The sequence below is a fragment of the Plectropomus leopardus genome, chromosome 13 (genome assembly GCF_026936395.1).
Source record: "Plectropomus leopardus strain MGB_pleo_1.0 chromosome 13, ASM2693639v1, whole genome shotgun sequence".
Taxonomy (NCBI): domain Eukaryota; kingdom Metazoa; phylum Chordata; class Actinopteri; order Perciformes; family Serranidae; genus Plectropomus; species Plectropomus leopardus.
This window is the reverse complement of record NC_142188.1, coordinates 26014480-26039886: the sequence shown is the minus strand read 5'-3', so window position 1 is coordinate 26039886 and position 25407 is coordinate 26014480. Positions and strand designations below refer to the sequence as shown.

At 34.8% G+C, this 25407-nt stretch overlaps 1 protein-coding gene across 1 annotated transcript in view; it reads right to left on the bottom strand.

Moving 5' to 3' along the window:
* The window catches only part of cdh23 (cadherin-related 23), a 247502-nt gene that overhangs the window by 28804 nt on the left and 193291 nt on the right, over positions 1-25407 (bottom strand). Inside the window, exons 43-57 of the mRNA XM_088086382.1 lie at positions 25162-25269; positions 24329-24431; positions 23723-23848; positions 23436-23639; positions 22861-23319; positions 22616-22732; positions 22294-22518; positions 22012-22181; positions 20339-20476; positions 19958-20077; positions 19166-19343; positions 18713-18924; positions 16593-16787; positions 16396-16509; positions 16067-16196 (exon numbers count right to left, since the gene is read on the bottom strand). Of these exons, the coding sequence (XP_087942508.1) occupies positions 16067-16196; positions 16396-16509; positions 16593-16787; positions 18713-18924; positions 19166-19343; positions 19958-20077; positions 20339-20476; positions 22012-22181; positions 22294-22518; positions 22616-22732; positions 22861-23319; positions 23436-23639; positions 23723-23848; positions 24329-24431; positions 25162-25269 (2599 nt within the window). The remainder of the gene's footprint in view (positions 1-16066; positions 16197-16395; positions 16510-16592; positions 16788-18712; positions 18925-19165; positions 19344-19957; positions 20078-20338; positions 20477-22011; positions 22182-22293; positions 22519-22615; positions 22733-22860; positions 23320-23435; positions 23640-23722; positions 23849-24328; positions 24432-25161; positions 25270-25407) is intronic.

Below are 25407 nucleotides of genomic sequence, written 5' to 3'. Positions count from 1 at the left end.
CTGAATTATGAAGTTTTTGGACGTTTCTGTCCATTATTCCCACTTTGTATAGTATGATAGGGCTCTATAAGCTATTATATGTCATTTTCAGCCATTTTTATGACATGTCAAATTTTGACTTTTTCGACATACTATACTATGGCGTTTTTGGCCATTTTTTCAACATGCTAAATCATTAAGTTTTTGGACTTTTTCTGCCTTTATTCGCACTTTGTATATTATAATAGGTCTCTACAAGCAATTATATGTCGTTTTCAGCCATTTTTATGACATGTCAAATTTTGACTTTTTCGACATACTATACTATGGCGTTTTTGGCCATTTTTTCAACATGCTGAATTATGAAGTTTTTGGACGTTTCTGTCCATTATTCCCACTTTGTATAGTATGATAGGGCTCTATAAGCTATTATATGTCGTTTTCAGCCATTTTTATGACATGTCAAATTTTGACTTTTTCGACATACTATACTATGGCGTTTTTGGCCATTTTTTCAACATGCTAAATTGTTAAGTTTTTAGACTTTTTCTGCCTTTATTCCCACTTTGTATATTATAATAGGTCTCTACAAACAATTATATGTCGTTTTCAGGCATTTTTATGACATGTCAAATTTTGACTTTTTCGACATACTATACTATGGCGTTTTTGGCCATTTTTTCAACATGCTAAATTATGAAGTTTTTGGACTTTTTTGGCCTTTATTCCCACTTTGTATATTATAATAGGTCTCTACAAGCAATTATATGTCGTTTTCAGCCATTTTTATGACATGTCAAATTTTGACTTTTTCGACATACTATACTATGGCGTTTTTGGCCATTTTTTCAACATGCTGAATTATGAAGTTTTTGGACGTTTCTGTCCATTATTCCCACTTTGTATAGTATGATAGGGCTCTATAAGCTATTATATGTCATTTTCAGCCATTTTTATGACATGTCAAATTTTGACTTTTTCGACATACTATACTATGGCCTTTTTGGCCATTTTTCAACATGCTAAATTGTTAAGTTTTTAGACTTTTTCTGCCTTTATTCCCACTTTGTATATTATAATAGGTCTCTACAAACAATTATATGTCGTTTTCAGGCATTTTTATGACATGTCAAATTTTGACTTTTTCGACATACTATACTATGGCGTTTTTGGCCATTTTTTCAACATGCTAAATAATGAAGTTTTTGGACTTGTTCTGCCTTTATTCACACTTTGTGTTGTATAATAGGTCTCCATAAGCTATAATATGTTGTTTTCAGCCATTTTTATGACATGTCAAATTTTGACATTTTTCGACATACTATACTATGGCGTTTTTGGCCATTTTTTCAACATGCTAAATTATGAAGTTTTTGGACTTCTTCTGCCTTTATTCCCACTTTGTATATTATAATAGGTCTCTACAAGCAATTATATGTCGTTTTCAGCCATTTTTATGACATGTCAAATTTTGACTTTTTCGACATACTATACTATGGCGTTTTTGGCCATTTTTTCAACATGCTGAATTATGAAGTTTTTGGACGTTTCTGTCCATTATTCCCACTTTGTATAGTATGATAGGGCTCTATAAGCTATTATATGTCATTTTCAGCCATTTTTATGACATGTCAAATTTTGACTTTTTCGACATACTATACTATGGCGTTTTTGGCCATTTTTTCAACATGCTAAATCATTAAGTTTTTGGACTTTTTCTGCCTTTATTCGCACTTTGTATATTATAATAGGTCTCTACAAGCAATTATATGTCGTTTTCAGCCATTTTTATGACATGTCAAATTTTGACTTTTTCGACATACTATACTATGGCGTTTTTGGCCATTTTTTCAACATGCTAAATTATGAAGTTTTTGGACTTTTTTGGCCTTTATTCCCACTTTGTATATTATAATAGGTCTCTACAAACAATTATATGTCGTTTTCAGCCATTTTTATGACATGTCAAATTTTGACTTTTTCGACATACTATACTATGGCGTTTTTGGCCATTTTTTCAACATGCTGAATTATGAAGTTTTTGGACGTTTCTGTCCATTATTCACACTTTGTGTTGTATAATAGGTCTCTATCAGCTATAATATGTTGTTTTCAGCCATTTTTATGACGTCAAATTTTGACTTTTTTCGACATACTATACTATGGCGTTTTTGGCCATTTTTTCAACATGCTAAATAATGAAGTTTTTGGACTTCTTCTGCCTTTATTCACACTTTGTGTTGTATAATAGGTCTCTATCAGCTATAATATGTTGTTTTCAGCCATTTTTATGACATGTCAAATTTTGACTTTTTTCGACATACTATACTATGGCGTTTTTGGCCATTTTTTTAACATACTAAATTATGAAGTTTTTGGACGTTTCTGTCCATTATTCCCACTTTGTATAGCACGATAGGTCCCTATAAGCTATTATATGTGGTTTTCAGCCATTTTATGACATGTCAAATTTTGACTTTTTCGACATACTATACTATGGCGTTTTGGCCATTTTTCAACATGCTAAATAATGAAGTTTTTGGACTTGTTCTGCCTTTATTCACACTTTGTGTTGTATAATAGGTCTCCATAAGCTATAATATGTTGTTTTCAGCCATTTTTATGACATCTCAAATTTTGACATTTTTCGACATACTATACTATGGCGTTTTTGGCCATTTTTTCAACATGCTAAATTATGAAGTTTTTGGACTTCTTCTGCCTTTATTCCCACTTTGTATATTATAATAGGTCTCTACAAGCAATTATATGTCGTTTTCAGCCATTTTTATGACATGTCAAATTTTGACTTTTTCGACGTACTATACTATGGCGTTTTTGGCCATTTTTTCAACATGCTAAATTATGAAGTTTTTGGACTTTTTTGGCCTTTATTCCCACTTTGTATATTATAATAGGTCTCTACAAGCAATTATATGTCGTTTTCAGGCATTTTTATGACATGTCAAATTTTGACTTTTTCGACATACTATACTATGGCGTTTTTGGCCATTTTTTCAACATGCTGAATTATGAAGTTTTTGGACGTTTCTGTCCATTATTCACACTTTGTGTTGTATAATAGGTCTCTATCAGCTATAATATGTTGTTTTCAGCCATTTTTATGACATGTCAAATTTTGACTTTTTTCGACATACTATACTATGGCGTTTTTGGCCATTTTTTCAACATACTAAATTATGAAGTTTTTGAACGTTTCTGTCCATTATTCCCACTTTGTATAGTACGATAGGTCCCTATAAGCTATTATATGTGGTTTTCAGCCATTTTTATGACATGTCAAATTTTGACTTTTTCGACATACTATACTATGGCGTTTTTGGCCATTTTTTCAACATGCCAAATTATGAAGTTTTGGACTTTTTTGGCCTTTATTCCCACTTTGTATATTATAATAGGTCTCTACAAGCAATTATATGTCGTTTTCAGCCATTTTTATGACATGTCAAATTTTGACTTTTTCGACATACTATACTATGGCGTTTTTTGGCCATTTTTTCAACATGCTAAATAATGAAGTTTTTGGACTTGTTCTGCCTTTATTCACACTTTGTGTTGTATAATAGGTCTCCATAAGCTATAATATGTTGTTTTCAGCCATTTTTATGACATGTCAAATTTTGACATTTTTCGACATACTATACTATGGCGTTTTTGGCCATTTTTTCAACATGCTAAATTATGAAGTTTTTTGGATTTCTTCTGCCTTTATTCCCACTTTGTATATTATAATAGGTCTCTACAAGCAATTATATGTCGTTTTCAGCCATTTTTATGACATGTCAAATTTTGACTTTTTCGACATACTATACTATGGCGTTTTTGGCCATTTTTTCAACATGCTAAATTATGAAGTTTTTGGACTTTTTTGGCCTTTATTCCCACTTTGTATATTATAATAGGTCTCTACAAACAATTATATGTCGTTTTCAGCCATTTTTATGACATGTCAAACTTTGACTTTTTCGACATACTATACTATGGCGTTTTTGGCCATTTTTTCAACATGCTAAATTATGAAGTTTTTGGACTTTTTCTGCCTTTATTCCCACTTTGTATATTATAATAGGTCTCTACAAGCAATTATATGTCGTTTTCAGGCATTTTTATGACATGTCAAATTTTGACTTTTTCGACATACTATACTATGGCGTTTTTGGCCATTTTTTCAACATGCTAAATCATAAAGTTTTTGGACTTTTTTGGCCTTTATTCCCACTTTGTATATTATAATAGGTCTCTACAAGCAATTATATGTCGTTTTCAGCCATTTTTATGACATGTCAAATTTTGACTTTTAGACATACTATACTATGGCGTTTTTGGCCATTTTTTCAACATGCTAAATAATGAAGTTTTTGGACTTGTTCTGCCTTTATTCACACTTTGTGTTGTATAATAGGTCTCCATAAGCTATAATATGTTGTTTTCAGCCATTTTATGACATCTCAAATTTTGACTTTTTCGACATACTATACTATGGCGTTTTTGGCCATTTTTTCAACATGCTAAATTATGAAGTTTTTGGACTTCTTCTGCCTTTATTCCCACTTTGTATATTATAATAGGTCTCTACAAGCAATTATATGTCGTTTTCAGCCATTTTTATGACATGTCAAATTTTGACTTTTTCGACATACTATACTATGGCGTTTTTGGCCATTTTTTCAACATGCTAAATTATGAAGTTTTTGGACTTTTTTGGCCTTTATTCCCACTTTGTATATTATAATAGGTCTCTACAAGCAATTATATGTCGTTTTCAGGCATTTTTATGACATGTCAAATTTTGACTTTTTCGACATACTATACTATGGCGTTTTTGGCCATTTTTTCAACATGCTGAATTATGAAGTTTTTGGACGTTTCTGTCCATTATTCACACTTTGTGTTGTATAATAGGTCTCTATCAGCTATAATATGTTGTTTTCAGCAATTTTTATGACATGTCAAATTTTGACTTTTTTCGACATACTATACTATGGCGTTTTTGGCCATTTTTTCAACATACTAAATTATGAAGTTTTTGAACGTTTCTGTCCATTATTCCCACTTTGTATAGTACGATAGGTCCCTATAAGCTATTATATGTGGTTTTCAGCCATTTTTATGACATGTCAAATTTTGACTTTTTCGACATACTATACTATGGCGTTTTTGGCCATTTTTTCAACATGCTAAATTATGAAGTTTTTGGACTTTTTTGGCCTTTATTCCCACTTTGTATATTATAATAGGTCTCTACAAGCAATTATATGTCGTTTTCAGCCATTTTTATGACATGTCAAATTTTGACTTTTTCGACATACTATACTATGGCGTTTTTGGCCATTTTTTCAACATGCTAAATAATGAAGTTTTTGGACTTGTTCTGCCTTTATTCACACTTTGTGTTGTATAATAGGTCTCCATAAGCTATAATATGTTGTTTTCAGCCATTTTTATGACATGTCAAATTTTGACATTTTTCGACATACTATACTATGGCGTTTTTGGCCATTTTTTCAACATGCTAAATTATGAAGTTTTTTGGATTTCTTCTGCCTTTATTCCCACTTTGTATATTATAATAGGTCTCTACAAGCAATTATATGTCGTTTTCAGGCATTTTTATGACATGTCAAATTTTGACTTTTTCGACATACTATACTATGGCGTTTTTGGCCATTTTTTCAACATGCTAAATCATTAAGTTTTTGGACTTTTTGGGCCTCCATTCACACTTTGTCTTCTATGATAGGTCTCTACAAGCAATTATATGTCGTTTTGAGCCATTTTTATGACATGTCAAATTTTGACTTTTTCGACATACTATACTATGGCGTTTTTGGCCATTTTTTCAACATGCTAAATTATGAAGTTTTTGGACTTTTTTGGCCTTTATTCCCACTTTGTATATTATAATAGGTCTCTACAAGCAATTATATGTCGTTTTCAGCCATTTTTATGACATGTCAAATTTTGACTTTTTCGACATACTATACTATGGCATTTTTGGCCATTTTTTCAACATGCTAAATTGTTAAGTTTTTAGACTTTTTCTGCCTTTATTCCCACTTTGCATATTATAATAGGTCTCTACAAACAATTATATGTCGTTTTCAGCCATTTTTATGACATGTCAAACTTTGACTTTTTCGACATACTATACTATGGCGTTTTTGGCCATTTTTTCAACATGCTAAATTATGAAGTTTTTGGACTTCTTCTGCCTTTATTCCCACTTTGTCTATTATAATAGGTCTCTACAAGCAATTATATGTCGTTTTCAGCCATTTTTATGACATGTCAAACTTTGACTTTTTCGACATACTATACTATGGCGTTTTTGGCCATTTTTTCAACATGCTAAATAATGAAGTTTTTGGACTTGTTCTGCCTTTATTCACACTTTGTGTTGTATAATAGGTCTCCATAAGCTATAATATGTTGTTTTCAGCCATTTTTATGACATGTCAAATTTTGACTTTTTCGACATACTATACTATGGCGTTTTTGGCCATTTTTTCAACATGCTAAATCATTAAGTTTTTGGACTTTTTGGGCCTCCATTCACACTTTGTATACTATGATAGGTCTCTACAAGCAATTATATGTCGTTTTCAGCCATTTTTATGACATGTCAAACTTTGACTTTTTCGACATACTATACTATGGCGTTTTTGGCCATTTTTTCAACATGCTAAATAATGAAGTTTTTGGACTTGTTCTGCCTTTATTCACACTTTGTATATTATAATAGGTCTCTACAAACAATTATATGTCGTTTTCAGGCATTTTTATGACATGTCAAATTTTGACTTTTTCAACATACAATACTATGGCGTTTTTGGCCATTTTTTCAACATGCTAAATTATGAAGTTTTTGGACTTTTTCTGCCTTTATTCCCACTTTGTATATTATAATAGGTCTCTACAAGCAATTATATGTCGTTTTCAGCCATTTTTATGACATGTCAAACTTTGACTTTTTCGACATACAATACTATGGCGTTTTTGGCCATTTTTTCAACATGCTAAATAATGAAGTTTTTGGACTTTTTCTGCCTTTATTCCCACTTTGTATATTATAATAGGTCTCTACAAGCAATTATATGTCGTTTTCAGCCATTTTTATGACATGTCAAACTTTGACTTTTTCGACATACTATACTATGGCGTTTTGGCCATTTTTTCAACATGCTAAATTATGAAGTTTTGGACTTTTTTGGCCTTTATTCCCACTTTGTATATTATAATAGGTCTCTACAAGCAATTATATGTCGATTTCAGCCATTTTTATGACATGTCAAATTTTGACTTTTTCGACATACTATACTATGGCGTTTTTGGCCATTTTTTCAACATGCTGAATTATGAAGTTTTTGGACTTCTTCTGCCTTTATTCCCACTTTGTATATTATAATAGGTCTCTACAAGCAATTATATGTCGTTTTCAGCCATTTTTATGACATGTCAAATTTTGACTTTTTCGACATACTATACTATGGCGTTTTTGGCCATTTTTTCAACATGCTAAATAATGAAGTTTTTGGACTTTTTTGGCCTTTATTCCCACTTTGTATATTATAATAGGTCTCTATGAGCAATTATGTGTCATTTTCAGGCATTTTTATGATATGTCAAATTTTGACTTTTTCGACATACTATACTATGGCGTTTTTGGCCATTTTTTCAACATGCCAAAATATGAAGATTTTGGACGTTTCTGTCCATTATTCCCACTTTGTATAGTACGATAGGTCTCTATAAGCAATTATATGTCGTTTTCAGCCATTTTTATGACATGTCAAATTTTGACTTTTTCGACATACAATACTATGGCGTTTTTGGCCATTTTTTCAACATGCTAAAAAATGAAGTTTTTGGACTTTTTCTGCCTTCATTCCCACATTGTATACTATGATAGGTGTCTACAAGCTATTAGATGTCGTTTTCAGCCATTTTTATGACATGTCAAATTTTGACTTTTTCGACATACTATACTATGGCATTTTTGGCCATTTTTTCAACATGCTAAATTGTTAAGTTTTTAGACTTTTTCTGCCTTTATTCCCACTTTGTATATTATAATAGGTCTCTACAAACAATTATATGTCGTTTTCAGGCATTTTTATGACATGTCAAATTTTGACATTTTTCGACATACTATACTATGGCGTTTTTGGCCATTTTTTCAACATGCTGAATTATGAAGTTTTTGGACTTCTTCTGCCTTTATTCCCACTTTGTATATTATAATCGGTCTCTACAAGCAATTATATGTCGTTTTCAGCCATTTTTATGACATGTCAAACTTTGACTTTTTCGACATACTATACTATGGCGTTTTTGGCCATTTTTTCAACATGCTAAATAATGAAGTTTTTGGACTTTTTTGGCCTTTATTCCCACTTTGTATATTATAATAGGTCTCTATGAGCAATTATGTGTCATTTTCAGGCATTTTTATGATATGTCAAATTTTGACTTTTTCGACATACTATACTATGGCGTTTTTGGCCATTTTTTCAACATGCGAAATTGTTAAGTTTTTGGACTTTTTTGGCCTTCATTCCCACTTAGTATGTTATAATAGGTCTCTACAAGCAATTATATGTCGTTTTCAGCCATTTTTATGACATGTCAAATTTTGACTTTTTCGACATACAATACTATATGCGTTTTGGCCATTTTCAACATGCCAAAATATGAAGATTTTGGACGTTTCTGTCCATTATTCCCACTTTGTATAGTACGATAGGTCTCTATAAGCAATTATATGTCGTTTTCAGCCATTTTTATGACATGTCAAATTTTGACTTTTTCGACATACAATACTATGGCGTTTTTGGCCATTTTTTCAACATGCTAAAAAATGAAGTTTTTGGACTTTTTCTGCCTTTATTCCCACATTGTATACTATGATAGGTGTCTACAAGCTATTAGATGTCGTTTTCAGCCATTTTTATGACATGTCAAATTTTGACTTTTTCGACATACTATACTATGGCGTTTTTGGCCATTTTTTCAACATGCTGAATTATGAAGTTTTGGACGTTTCTGTCCATTATTCCCACTTTGTATAGTATGATAGGGCTCTATAAGCTATTATATGTCGTTTTCAGCCATTTTTATGACATGTCAAATTTTGACTTTTTCGACATACTATACTATGGCATTTTTGGCCATTTTTTCAACATGCTAAATTGTTAAGTTTTTAGACTTTTTCTGCCTTTATTCCCACTTTGTATATTATAATAGGTCTCTACAAGCAATTATATGTCGTTTTCAGGCATTTTTATGACATGTCAAATTTTGACTTTTTCAACATACTATACTATGGCGTTTTTGGCCATTTTTTCAACATGCTAAATTATGAAGTTTTTGGACTTCTTCTGCCTTTATTCACACTTTGTGTTGTATAATAGGTCTCCATAAGCTATAATATGTTGTTTTCAGCCATTTTTATGACATGTCAAATTTTGACATTTTTCGACATACTATACTATGGCGTTTTTGGCCATTTTTTCAACATGCTAAATTGTTAAGTTTTTAGACTTTTTCTGCCTTTATTCCCACTTTGTATATTATAATAGGTCTCTACAAACAATTATATGTCGTTTTCAGGCATTTTTATGACATGTCAAATTTTGACATTTTTCGACTTACTATACTATGGCGTTTTGGCCATTTTTCAACATGCTGAATTATTAAGTTTTTGGACTTCTTCTGCCTTTATTCCCACTTTGTATATTATAATCGGTCTCTACAAGCAATTATATGTCGTTTTCAGCCATTTTTATGACATGTCAAATTTTGACTTTTTCGACATACTATACTATGGCGTTTTTGGCCATTTTTTCAACATGCTAAATAATGAAGTTTTTGGACTTTTTTGGCCTTTATTCCCACTTTGTATATTATAATAGGTCTCTATGAGCAATTATGTGTCATTTTCAGGCATTTTTATGATATGTCAAATTTTGACTTTTTCGACATACTATACTATGGCGTTTTTGGCCATTTTTTCAACATGCGAAATTGTTAAGTTTTTGGACTTTTTTGGCCTTCATTCCCACTTAGTATGTTATAATAGGTCTCTACAAGCAATTATATGTCGTTTTCAGCCATTTTTATGACATGTCAAATTTTGACTTTTTCGACATACAATACTATGGCGTTTTTGGCCATTTTTTCAACATGCCAAAATATGAAGATTTTGGACGTTTCTGTCCATTATTCCCACTTTGTATAGTACGATAGGTCTCTATAAGCAATTATATGTCGTTTTCAGCCATTTTTATGACATGTCAAATTTTGACTTTTTCGACATACAATACTATGGCGTTTTTGGCCATTTTTTCAACATGCTAAAAAATGAAGTTTTTGGACTTTTTCTGCCTTTATTCCCACATTGTATACTATGATAGGTGTCTACAAGCTATTAGATGTCGTTTTCAGCCATTTTTATGACATGTCAAATTTTGACTTTTTCGACATACTATACTATGGCGTTTTTGGCCATTTTTTCAACATGCTGAATTATGAAGTTTTTGGACGTTTCTGTCCATTATTCCCACTTTGTATAGTATGATAGGGCTCTATAAGCTATTATATGTCGTTTTCAGCCATTTTTATGACATGTCAAATTTTGACTTTTTCGACATACTATACTATGGCATTTTTGGCCATTTTTTCAACATGCTAAATTCTTAAGTTTTTAGACTTTTTCTGCCTTTATTCCCACTTTGTATATTATAATAGGTCTCTACAAACAATTATATGTCGTTTTCAGGCATTTTTATGACATGTCAAATTTTGACTTTTTCAACATACTATACTATGGCGTTTTTGGCCATTTTTTCAACATGCTAAATTATGAAGTTTTTGGACTTCTTCTGCCTTTATTCACACTTTGTGTTGTATAATAGGTCTCCATAAGCTATAATATGTTGTTTTCAGCCATTTTTATGACATGTCAAATTTTGACATTTTTCGACATACTATACTATGGCGTTTTTGGCCATTTTTTCAACATGCTAAATTATGAAGTTTTTGGACTTCTTCTGCCTTTATTCCCACTTTGTATATTATAATAGGTCTCTACAAGCAATTATATGTCGTTTTCAGCCATTTTTATGACATGTCAAACTTTGACTTTTTCGACATACTATACTATGGCGTTTTTGGCCATTTTTTCAACATGCAAAATAATGAAGATTTTGGACTTTTTCTGCCTTTATTCCCACATTGTATACTATGATAGGTGTCTACAAGCCATTATATGTCGTTTTCAGCCATTTTTATGACGCGAAATTTTGACTTTTTCTACATACTATACTATGGCGTTTTTGGACATTTTTTCAACATGCTAAATTATGAAGTTTTTGGACGTTTCTCTCCATTATTCCTACTTTGTATAGAATAATAGGTGTCTACAAGGTATTATATGTCGTTTTCAGCCATTTATCAGACATGTCAGATTTTGATATTTTTCGACATACTATACTATGCCGTTTTTGGCCATCTTTTCAACATGCTAATTAATGAAGTTTTTGGACTTTTTTGGCTTTTATTCCCACTTTGTATAGTATGATAGGTCTCCACAAGCTATTATATGTCGTTTTCAGCCATATTTATGACATGTCAAATTTTGACTTTTTCGACATACTATACTATGGCGTTTTTGGCCATTTTTTCAACGTGCTAAACAATGAAGTTTTTGGACTTTTTCTACCTTCATTCCCAAATTGTCAGTTGTCAGTTTTTCGACATACTATACCATGGCGTTTTTGGCCATTTTTTCAACATGCTAAATTGTGAAGTTTTTGGACTATTTTGGCCTTCATTCCCACTTTGTATATTATAATAGGTCTCTACAAGCAATTATATGTCGTTTTCAGGCATTTTTATGACATGTCAAATTTTGACATTTGTCAAGATACTATACTATGGCGTTTTTGGCCATTTTTTCAAAAATGATTAATAATGAAGTTTAGGGATGTTTCTGTCAATTATTCCCATTTTGTATTGTATAATAGATGTCTACAAGCTAGTATATGTCGTTTTCAGCCATTTTTATGACATGTCAAATTTTGACACTTTTCGACATATTATACTATGGCGTTTTTGGCCATTTTCTCAACATGCAAAATTGTGAAGTTTTTGGACTTTTTCTGCATGTATTCCCACTTTGTGTGGTATGATAGGTCTCTATAAGCTATTATATGTCGTTTTCAGCAATTTTTTGACGTCAAATTTTGACTTTTTCGACATACTATACTATGCCGTTTTTGGCCATTTTTTTAACATGCTAAATTGTGAAGTTTTTGGACTTTTTTGGCCTTCATTCCCATTCTGCATATTATGATAGGTCTCTACAAGCCAGTATATGTCATTTTCAGCTATTTTTATGACATGTCAAATTTTGACTTTTTCGACATACTATACTATGGCGTTTTTGGCCATTTTTTCAACATGCTAAATTATGAAGTTTTTGGACTTTTTTTGGCCGTTATTCCCACTTTGTATAGTATAATAGGTCTCTACAAGCAATTATATGTCGTTTTCAGCCATTTTTTGAAGTATCAAATTTTGACATTTTTCAACATACTACAATATGGCGTTCTTGGCCATTTTTTCAACATGCTAAATTATGAAGTTTTTGGACTGTTTTTGGCCGTTATTCCCACTTTGTAAAGTAAAGTAGGTCTTTACAAGCTATTATATGTCGTTTTCAGCCATTTTCATGACATGTCAAATTTTGACTTTTTCGACATACTATACTATGGCGTTTTTGGCCATTTTTTTCAACATGCTAAATTGTGAAGTTTTTGGAGTTTTTCTGCTTTTATTCCCACTTTGCATAGTATGATAGGTCTTTACCAACTAGTAAATATGTTGTTTTCAGTCATTTTTATGACATGTCAAATTTTGACACTTTCGACATACTATACTATGGCGTAATTGGCCATTTTTTCAACATGCTAAATTATCAATTGTATGGCCTTTCTTGGCTTTTATTTCCACTTAGTATACTCTGACATCTCTATAAGCTTTAATATGTTGTTTTTAGGCATTGTTTTGACACGTCAAAATTTGACGTTTTTGGACATACTATACTATGGCGTTTTTGGACATTTTTTCAACATGTTTAATTATGACATTTTGGGCCTTTTTTGGCTTTAATTTCTACTTTTTATAATATGACGTAACTCTACAAGCTTTAATATGCCATTTTTAGTCATTTTTAAGAAATGTCAAAAATGGACGCTTTTGGTTTTCTTTGGCCTTCTTACACCTTTTTTAGCATGTCAAAAAAAAAAACAAAAACGCCATGCCATAGTATGGCGAAAGATATATGTTCAAAAGACAGCTGCAATCTGCACAAAATAGTGTCATAGCATAAAATGTCAAATAAACATTCAAAAACACCATAATATAGCATGTCGAAAAATTGACCGAAAACGTTTTAGTGTAGTATGTCGAAAAATGTCAAAATATGACATGTCCAAAAACCAGCTGAAAACCGAACAAAATAGCATGTTCAGACATGTCATAGTATGGAATGTTGAAAAAACAGCCAAATACATCACAATATAGCATGTCAAAAAAACGAACAACAAAGTCAAAGCATAGTATGTCCAAAATTGTCAAATTTTGAAATGTCCAAAAAACTGCTGAAAACCACAATAGAATATCAAAAGAATGTTGAAAAACATCCATAAACATCATAATATAGCATTTACAAAAAAAAAACATAAAACGACATACTATAGCAGTGCAAAAAATAGCAAAATATGACATGTCCAGAAAAACATTGGAAAACAACATGAAAAAGCATGTTGTGAGATGTCATAGTAGAGAATGTTGAACAAAAATGTCTATAAACATCATAACATGCATGTTGAAAAATTGACTGAAAACATCATTGTGTAGTATGTCAAAAAAGGTCAAAAAATGACATATCCAAAAAAACCAACATAAAATAGCATGTTGAGACACGTCATAGTATAGAATGTTGGATAAATGTTCAAAAATATCATAATATAGATTGTCAAATACGACCGAAAAGGCCATAGTAAAGTATGTTGGAAAATGTCAAAATATGAAATGTCCAAAAAACAGGTGACAACCACATAAAATATCATATCGGGACACGTCATAGTATAGAATGTTGAACAAACCTCTAAACATCATAATATAGCATGTTGAACAAAATATTCGAAAAAGCAATACTATTGTATAGCGAAAAATTCAAAATATGATGAAAAAACCAAACCAAATTTTGAGTTTTAGTACAGAATGTCCAAAAAGTCCTAAAACATCATTATATAGCATGCAAAAAAAAGACCGAAAATGTTTAAGTATTGTATGGCGAAAAATGTCAAAATATGACATGTCCAAAAATAGCTGAAAACTACATAAAAATAGCATGTTGAGAAATGTTATAGTGGAAAATGTTGGAAAAAAAGGCCAAAAACATAATAGAACATGTTGAAAAAACAAACAAAAACGACATACTGTAGTTTGTCGAAAAATGATGAAAAAACAATGTTGTCCAAAATCACGAAAAAAGGTCATAGTAGTATGTCATCCAAATTTATGCAAAAAACATGATGTAACAATATGTCGTCCAAAATCTTTAAAATTCACCATACTGTAGTATCTTGGCCAAAATCATGAAAAAAAATGTCATGCTGTAGTATGTCATCCAAAGTCATGGAAAAGCTAAATACTATAGTTTGTTATCCAAAATCATGATAAAACTACACACTAGAGCATGTCATCCAAAATGATGAAAAAAACACCATAGTATAGTGTGTCGTCCAAAATGATGAAAAAAAACTTCATAGTGTAGTATGTCGTCCAAAATGATGAAAAAACGTTCAATACACAAATGTTGTCCAAAATAATCAAAATATGTCATACTTAAGTACGTTGTCCGAAATGATTATAAGATATCATAGTATATTATGTCACAAATGTCAAAAATGTCACAGTGTAGTAGGTCGATGAAAAAAAAAGATGAAAAAGCGTCATAGTATAGTATATCGTCCAAAATTATGCAAAAAACATCAAAATATAACATTTCATCCAGAACCATGAAAAAAACATAATTCTTTAGCATGTCGTCCACAATGATGAAAAAAAAGTCATAGTATAGTACGTTGTCCATTTTGAAAAAATATTATACTTTAGTATGTCAGAACATCATAGTGTGCTATGTTGTCCACAATGATGAAAAAACATTATGGCATAGTATGTTGTCCAACATGATGGAAAAAAGCATCAGAGTGTAGAATGTTGTCCAAAATGATGAGAAAATGTCATACTATAGTATACTGTCCATAGTTATGACATAAACATCATACAATGATATGACATTTTTATGCTACTTTGGATGACATAATTAAGTATGACTTTTTTACGCTTTTTTGGACGGAATTATAGACTATGACCTATTTTCGACAACATAATATAGTATGATTTTTCATGTTTTTTTTGGACGACATACAATAGTATAAGGTTTTAATGCTATTTTTGACGACATACTATATCATGACTTTTTTTTAAGGATATTTTGGGGGGATTTTATTGCCTTCATTTGACAGGATAGCTGGAGAGTTGACAGGAAATGGGGATTACAGATAGGGGGATGACTTGCAGCAAAGGGCTGCTGGTCCCTTTAATATGATGTCTGTTTTCTCACTTTTTGCGACACAATATAGTATAAAAAAACATTTTTTCACACTTTTTGACAGCACACTACACTAAGAAGTTTTCTTCTCACTTTTTGGCAACATACCAATTGATGTTTTTTTTCACACTTTTTGATGATATGATATACTGTGGTGTTTTTTCTCACTTTTTTTTTTTTTTACAGCATATTGTAATATGACATTTCTTCTCACATTTTGAACAAACTCTTAACAATGCAGTTTTTTTTTCACTTTTTGACAAGATATAATTGGAATTTACTGTTAGTTAACATGAATAGTTTCACTCAAACTTTTAATGGCATTCTTACCCCTGCACAGCTAAAAATTAAGCATGTTGCCGTGTCTGTAGGACAATGAATTACCTGCAATAAAGTAGTAGACTACGGCATTGGAGCCTTCATCTGCATCCATAGCTCTGGTTACGTTCCCCACCACAGTACCCGGAGGAGAGTGCTCAGGCACTATCAGCTTCTGGTAAGGCAAGCTCCCGCGCTGAGGTCCACACACGCACACACACATGCACACACACACACACACACACACACACACACACACACACACACACACACACACACACACACACACACACACGTGTCACAAAACCATAACTTACTTTAAAATAGCTGCCTTTATGTACAGATAACTATTATGTGTATATATATACTATATTATGATGTAGCTTCATACTCACAGGTGGTTTAAGGAAGACAGGTTCATTGTCATCAACGTCCAACAGTGCCACCTGCAGAGGCTGTGTGGTCTCGTAAGGCACTGGTTGGCCCATATCACGGGCCACAATAATAAGCTGAGAAAGTTGTTTGCACTCAGTTAGAGCCATACATACCTATGCAGTTACATACAATAACTGCACACACACAGTTTACTCACGCTGAGAAGGGCCTGTTTTTCCCGGTCCAGTTTCACAGTAGTTGTGATGACTCCTGACATGGCGTCTATGTGGAAGTTTTCCCAGTCTCTGTTACCTGCTCCAGTCTGCAGGAAAGCATAGCGGACCTCTCCATTTACCCCCTCGTCAGAGTCTGTTGCATGCACCTCATACACCGGAAGGCCTGGGGGCTGCTCCTACACGGACAAAGATTGTCAGTTTGTGCTTCTGTGAACTTCTCAAGTTGTATCTTAAAGGTTAACTATAACAGAAATGTTTTCAGGTTTGCAAATGGTTTTAAGAATCCAAGTAAAAATCTCAACCTTTTGCCCCACAGACATTTTGACATGTCAAAGCAGAAATAGCAGAGGAGTAATTAGTAATATTAAACCTGGAATAAATTATTTTCTGGCTATTTGAGGGCAACAGAAACAAGCTGTGAACAAAACACTGACATATCATCACTTTTTAAAGAGGACCTTTTATGTTTTTTTGCAGGTTCATACCTATTCTTGTAGAAACCCCAAATACAGATTAACATGTTTTAATGGTCAGAAAAATACTTTTCCTCATATGGTCTGTGTCTTTAAGCCGTCATGCAAAGAAATCTAACCCTAACCCTAACCCTAACCCAGCATCAGAAAGAGGAAGTAGTCAGAAAAATGTAAAACAAGTCGTAATATAGTATGTAATAAAAATGTCATAGTATAATGTCATAAAATGTGTAAATAGTGTAATATGTCTTTAAAATGCAAAATAAGTCCTAAAAAATTGAAATAATAATAGTATAGCATGTAATAATATGAAAATAAAAGTGATTGCAAATTATGTCTTAAAAAAATGCAAAAAAAGGTTACAGTATTGTATGCAAAAAAATCAGCATAGTATTAAATAAAAACTGCAACAAAGGTCATAGTTTATTATAACATGAAAATGCAAAAAAAAAAAAAGTGGTCACGCAATAGTACTTGTAGAGAGCATGTCTCTGTCTGTGTTTTCCTCTGAAGGAGAATTACACCGTAAGTCAGAAATGTTATACTTTTGGAGGTCCATACTTTTGGAGCCTTTTGTTCATTTTTTTGCTTAACAAGTTGGAATAGCAACACAATCTGATATTTTTTTATGCTTAAACATAAAACATAATGAAAATATAATAAAACATAACAAATCCATAGCTGTTTGGCCCCTGATGTGTTGCTCAGGACCCTGGGAAATGTAATGTTGACTGTGAAGGTGTTTGTATTAGTGGTTCTCAGCAAGCGATTGGCCCGTTCCGAAACAGGCATGTTTTGGACGGGAACTGCACTAGTTATATATAAATGACAGAAAATAAGGAAAAACATAATAGCTCCCCTCTAAGTTGATGAAACTGTAGGCAAAAAGTTGCCGTTTAACACATGCAGTGGACATGGAGCCCTATAATTATCCTTTCGTTTAAAGGCGTGCTTGTTAGTTCAAAGGCTAGTTCAATATTTTGTCTCCTTTTGGGTCTGTTTTGCTCCTCACTAAATCCTGAGAAAAATATATGTTTCTTTAGCACCTAAATGCTCCACTATGTTCACCAGCTAATAACTATTTTTTCTGTCTGCTGTTTGGAGATGAACTAAACAGCTGTGTAACTCAAACACAAGAGCTTCTCAGGGATTTATTAAAGAAGCCCTTATTGTAGTGATCTACTTTGCATATTGATACTGGACCTGATACTGACCATATGACACTCATTGGCTATTGACCAGATGTGACTAATCCATGTTAAATACAGTTTCATTGTAGTTGTCCTTAAAATATAATACACTGTTTCTGGTAAGAGTTTCATTAGACTGTGAGTAGCAGATGTGTCAATGAGCCACTGACTCATTTTTTCTTAGTTATAGCACTCCCTCAAAGTTGTTGCAATGAATCCCACATACTGAGGTAGGTGTTAAACAGATTGTAAATGTTAGTAAAAGAAAGCAAAAACATCCAATTAGTACTAATTTTTGGCAGTTTTGGTATTGGGGTCATGCATCCCTACGCATGTATAAACATTGTTTTTCAACAAATAAGAACTTATGCAATCAAAAAAAGGAAAAAAAAATCCTATGATCACACAAAGCAAAAGATAACAGTAACATGCAGATACCTCTGAGATATGAATGATGGTTCCATTGGCGGGCCTGACAAACACTGGTCTGTTGTCATTGACGTCTATGACTGTAATGATGAGGTCTGCAGTGCCCCACAGGGGAGGACGCCCCTGGTCTGTAGCCACCACTGTCAGGTTGAAACGTTCAGAAGACTGAAGCAGACGGCGAGAACGTACCAGCCCGGTGTTTGGATCCAGGGAGAACGCGTCTGAAAAGACAGAGACAGATCCTGGCCTTAAGAATAGTTATGAGTGCTGAACCATATGTATAGCCCCGTATGTAACCCTTTCCAAGTTAGAGCAACAGTCCTCCACTAACTGAGTATGTCATAAATAAGAAATAAAAGAAGTAAAAGTGGGACATTTATTGGACAGCTCTAATAACTATTGAATTTTGTCAGAATATTTCGTAAAGTGACCATACTGAGGCTTTTATTAGTACATTGATACCTGAATGGGCTCCCAGCATGCTGTAGAGTACCGCTCCATTTTCTCCTTCATCTAGGTCAGTGGCCTTCACTGTGATCACAGACGTTCCACTGGGCTCGTTCTCAAACACGCTGGTGTTAAAAACTCGCTCCGTAAAGCGCGGCCGATAATCATTGACATCAAGGACTGTCACCAGGACCTGACATGCACCGACAGGCAGATAAAGTTTCAAATACAGAATATTCCTGATACCAGGTTACAATCTAGGAAAGGTCATGTAGAGCTTGACTGAAACGTCAACATATTTTAGCTCATCGCATATTGCCAACAGCCAATAAAACAACACAATTTGGTGCAGGGAAGATATCACCTTTAAATGGTTTGTCTACCAGGGAGTGCTGAAAACTTCATAATTTTCTATTCTGTAAATATATCTTTGTTACAATGACCGAATACCCAAATGTAAGAATTCCTTAAATCTAAGGTTCATTCAAGGGTTTTTTGTTTTTAAACTCTCAAACTTCTATTTACGGTGTAAAAATCCAGTACAGTTTGGCTAGTTTTTTGCTTTTTCACATATTGATTTTGTTAAAATAAAGTAATCAGCAAAATATGCTATATTCTACTTCAGCAACTCAATTTAAAGTTGACAGAAATTTAGTGTCATGTTTTACAAATCATATTCAGGCCTCTTATTTGCATAAAGGTTTAGTAAATGTATTACTGTAGATGATATTTTATGTTTATATGTGCTAATTTAAAAAGTGCAGATTATTACTGAAATACATAATTAAACCCTGATTGAATCTCTACCTGGACAGAATTCTCTCGTCTGTTGTTGGCGCTGCCACCAGGGTTGTCACGGGCGACAGCAGTTAAAGTGTAGTGATCCTTTGTCTCTCTGTCCAGAGGAGAAAGGATGTAGATTTCTCCCTGACACAGAGGAGAAGAAATGATGAGGAAGAAGAACAAGGACTGAGTGGGAGTGGTGGATGAATCAAGACATTTATTTGAGTGTTTGTCAGAAATGGAGCAAGGAGGTCAAATATGTAGACTGTCTTTGTCTCTAGAAGGCTTTGTTTAAACTTTCATTTCCAGGCAGGATGACGCTCATTGTTGACACCCTCTGATAGGGAGTCAGGCGCAGCTGTGTTGGCTGACTGAGCTGAAGAGTTACTAAATAGGTTAACTCACAGTGGTTGGTTTGATGCCAAACTTGCCTTCCCCATCTACCAGGCTGTACTCGATGACTGCAAAGAGGCCAGAGTCAGCATCTGTGGCACTGACACGGACTATGACAGTGCCCAGGTTCACATTCTCAAACACAGGCTCCTACAAACACAGATAAAGACATATAAAAATTGAGATCTCATGTTGAGTTGTGTTGTTGAATACCAAGATGTGACTGAACTCAGTATTTTACATGAAAAAAACTCTGAGATAGGACACTTGGTAAGAAATTGATTCATTAAAATAAGTGAATACAACACAAGCAATAGGCTTTGTTCATGAATTTTGGAAACCGGAACTACTGCCTTGCGGTTGTATGCCCCCGCAGACCAGTTGCAGTTACAGTTTACACCCATGTCTGTCCAGACTCATGGCAGTAGATTATGCTTCAGATATGGATGTTGCTGCAAAGAAGCTATGCATTCTATAATGTGGATGCTTCACACACATCTTTTATTCAACAGCACAGAAGATCTGCACAATCAGCGCAGTTTCAAGGCGAACACCAACAGCAACAAAAGTCTCCTATTCCTGAGTTATGACGTTAGGTAATGACCGTTAGTGTTTTTGCAGAACATTATGATGTCACATTTGACCTTTAACCTCTTGAATATAAATGTCATCACTTCATTATTTTATTCTATTTAACATTTGTGTGAGTTTTTGTCATAATTAGCGCATGAATTCTTGATTTAAAAATACATTTTGTGAGGTCAGTGACCTTCAGCTACCAAAATCTAACCATTTTACTGTTGAATTCAGAGTGGATGATTGCGCCAATTTTGAGGAAATTCCCTCAAGGCATTATTGAGATATCACATTCACAAGAATGGGAGGGACAAGGTCACAGTAACTTTTACCTTTAACTACTAAAATCAAATCAGTTCATCCTCAAGCGCAAGCATTGTGCCAAATTGAAAAATTTCCCTGAAGGCATTACTGAGATATCGTGATCATGAGAATGCCTCTAGCCATGGCCATCACCAGCAAGGAGGGTTAAAAATATGCATATGCCTAAATCCAGTCTTTCTGAAATAATAACATATACAGAATATATACAGTTTTAGTTTGTCTTATCAGCCTATCATTATTGTAATATGACATGCGTCTGTTTCCACTATTGCTGTGCCTCTCTCCCCCTCCCCCCTCTCTCTTTCTCTTTCCTTTTTGCCACAATTGTATTTCATTTGTTATTTACGACATCTATTGCATTTCTGTCCGTCCTGGAAGAGGGATCCCTCATCATCCTCTACCGCTCTTCCTGAGGTTTCTTCCTTTTTTTTCCCCTGTTACAGGGGTTCTTTTTCGGGAGTTTTTCCTTGGGCGATGTGAGGGTCTAAGGGCAGAGGGATGTCGTGCACTGTAAAACCGTCTGAGGCAAACTATGTTTTGTGATAATGGGCTCTATAAATAAAATTGACTTGACCTGTCTTGATTTTCCTGCAATGTCAAGCTTATGTCGGCTATGAGTGAATTCTTGAATGCCTTTTTTAATATTGCATATCTCAAGGTACAAAAGTGGTGACTTAAAAATATTAAATTAATATGCCTTCTTTTGAAACAGTACTCTAAATTTAATTCTAACTCTAATTCTGCGTCAGTGGGTCCAATTTGTCTCTTAATATTCTGTCCATTACCTGATAAGAGGGTTGTAGGAAGACAGGGTTGTTGTCATTTACATCCACTATGCGCAGAAAAACTGGCAGCTCAGCTATCCTGGGAGGAGTGCCATGGTCTTTGGCCCGAATCGTGAAATTCAGCCACTGTACCTGCTCAAAATCCACCGTCTGGTTGGCTACAATCTTACCTAAGACATTTATAACACAGTTAGTGTTACAGTTTGAATTTACTGGCCAATACAAATATTTAAAATTTATAAAACAACAACCAAGGAATAACATTATTGCTGGTGGTCATACCAGTGGAGGGGTCCTCCAGTCTAACGTATCCCCCTCGGGGCAGGTGGAGCAGCTGGTAGATGACCTGGCCGTTGGGACCTTTATCTGGGTCAACAGCTGACACTGATAGCAGCGTTGTGCCTGGCTGAGCTCCTTCTAAAATCTTCTCTGTGAAGTTGGACACTCCAAAGGGCCGGAAACGAGGGGCATTGTCGTTTACATCCAACACGTTTATGGTGAGCCTCGCTGTAGAAGAGGTCATAATAATAAGAGATACAGAGGGAAAATAACTCACTGAATGTGTGACACTGAAGACAGGATTCATGTTCGAAACTGGACTTACCGTTGGGAACACTCCCTGACTTGTCAATAACATCACTGGCATTGTCATGGACGGACACTATGATCTCAAATGTAGCTACCAGCTCTCTGTTGAGTGGGTTGCGTACAAACACTGCACCTGAAAATTCACCATAACACATCAAATTATTTTCTGAAATGTATTGAGTATGTTTGCAATCTAACACCATCAGTGAAAGTTAAACTTTGTAGATTAAGAAACAAATTTAGTTGAGATACATGTCGTACCAGTGTGTAAATCAATGCCAAAGGACTCCTGCAGGCCATCCACTGGGTTGTTCCCATCATCCTTTGCTTCCACTGAGATGATGTAATACTCCAGTCGGGGATGCAGATCAGGGTCCTCAGCTGTCAGTGTGGCCACCACCACACCTGGCGGTGTAGACTCATTGACATTTATCATGGTTACAGGCTCTATGAAACGGGGCCGTGAGTCGTTTACATCATCAAGGATGACTGTCAGGGTGGCTGTGCCTGACATAGGGGGTGTGCCGCGATCAGTTGCCATGACGACCAGCCGATAGGACCCCCGCTCTTCTCTGTCGAGGGTGGTGTTGCCCACAAGGACCGCACCAGAGAGTGAGTCGACCACAAAGCGGTCCTGGGCACCACTTTCGAGCCGATACATCAGCCAGCCATTAGAGCCAGAGTCAGCATCAGTAGCTGACAGCTGAGTCACCACCACACCTGGAAAAGAGACATAGAAATAACAAGGATGCAAACACACACATATGTTAATCATTGCCATTCCCAACACGCAAACCCTAGTTGATGGAGATAATCACAGGAAGAAATCTACACACCAGTGGGGCTGTTCTCAGGGAGACGAACGCTGAAACTGGATGGACTGAAGACAGGAGGGTTGTCATTCTGGTCCAGGATGGTAACTGTGAGCGGGACACTGCTGTTTAAACCTCCTACGTCCTCCCCAACCAGGAACAGCTCCACCCGTGGCTCCTGAAATGCCTCACGGTCTAACTTTGCCCCCTGACGCACCCGTATCACACCTGGAGGGAGATTCAGAGACATTACTGCACTGCAGGTTTTACTTTCCTCTCGCTGTCTTCTTGCTGAGCTGTTGTGATGTTACCAGAATTGGCGTCCACAGTAAAGAGGTCCACCCTGGCACCCAGCAGGCGGTACTTCACAACAGCATTGGGTCCAATGTCTCTATCCTCAGCCAGAACTGGCCCATTCAACACTGTTACTGTGCTGCCTAAAGGACGGGCGGAGATAAAGAGAGGGACAGGAGGGGAAGTAAAATGATCACAGCGGAGTTAGTTTTTTTTTTACAGTCAGTCTGACAGCTTTCTGTGGCTGTATCTGCTACAGATTCTGAGTTTGACTTGAGCGTAGTATTAGCAAGTGCACCGTTGGCCAAGAGACGCTGGAAAATGCTGTTGCCACCACTTGGATAACTGGTAATCAAACATATTTACATCCAAATAATCTGACCGCTCTTGTGACAGATTGGCAAACGCTGTGAACAAATCCATAGAACTGCAAAGTTGTCAGCCTTTGTGTCTCACCTCTAGATTTCAAAGCAAAAAAAAGTCACTGAAAATGAGCCGTATGTAAACAAAGTCAGGAAGTGTGGGAGACAGTGTTACAGACAGTGTTCTGGTTCGATGCTCAGTTACAAATTGCCCCCACTCAAGGAAAGAGAAAGAGTTAGACACACCAGCCAGAGTGCTACCTGCTGCAGAGTTCTCTGTGATCTCAGCCCTGTAGCTGGTCCTGGTGAACACTGGCCTGTTGTCATTCTCATCCAGAATGGTGATCACTAACAGGTCTGAATCCTGGTGGTGTGGGACAGAGGAGAGGTGATGAAGAAAAAAATACAAAGGATTATGTGATGAAGAGTAAAGATGAGAATAAAAGGGAGAAGAAGAGAAAAACAAGTGTATCAGCCCTAAGAGGCACATTGCTACAAAGAGAGGTGTAACTGTTGTTGTTGTTCTGTGCGCATGCTAACAGGCTGTTTTTACAGTGCTGGTGGTTGACTTTTTCTTCTTCTTTTTGTAAGTTCTGGGTTACGTCAGTCTCTCACCTTTGCCACAGAAGCAACGTTTAAAGCACACCACAATGTTTTTATGGAAAAAATGCGACTGCAGTTTGTGTGGTTTTCACGCTCTTACTCTTATAAGTCAATAGTGTGCAGGAGATTTTCATGATGAGCAAGATACACACAGACCCATAAAATCATATTTAAAACTACAATTGCACTTAAATGCAGCACAGGTTATCAACCTAAATCACAAAACAGCTGCTTAAAGAATTCACCTCAGAACAATCTAGATTGACAGAGAGCACTACAGGTAAGAGGAAAAATATGTACTTTTCATGTTGGGTTGAATTATCCCTTAAATCACCTAAAAAAACAGGAATGGCTTTTATTATGCATTCCTATAAAGCTGATTTGAAAAGATAAAAAAGGTTTTACATCAGTTTGAGTGGTTTCTCTGTGAAACTGTTGATGTGGAAATATATGCACATTTGCGGTATATGCCCAAAAGAGGATGGAATTACCCTGCGAGCGATGCGGGGGTTCTCGGGGTTGTCTTTGACAGTGATGGTAAGTCTGTACTCAGCCACTCGCTCTCTGTCCAGCGGTCTGTTTACCTGCACCACACCTGTCTGACAGATACAGAGAGGAAGAGGTAAGCCATGAGTGTGTTTAGAGATTCATTCTTGATATCAAAGTATGTTTTCTTACATATTACCTGTGTACACCAAGGCACTACTACAGCATATGTCTGTTCCCTTTCCCCTCTC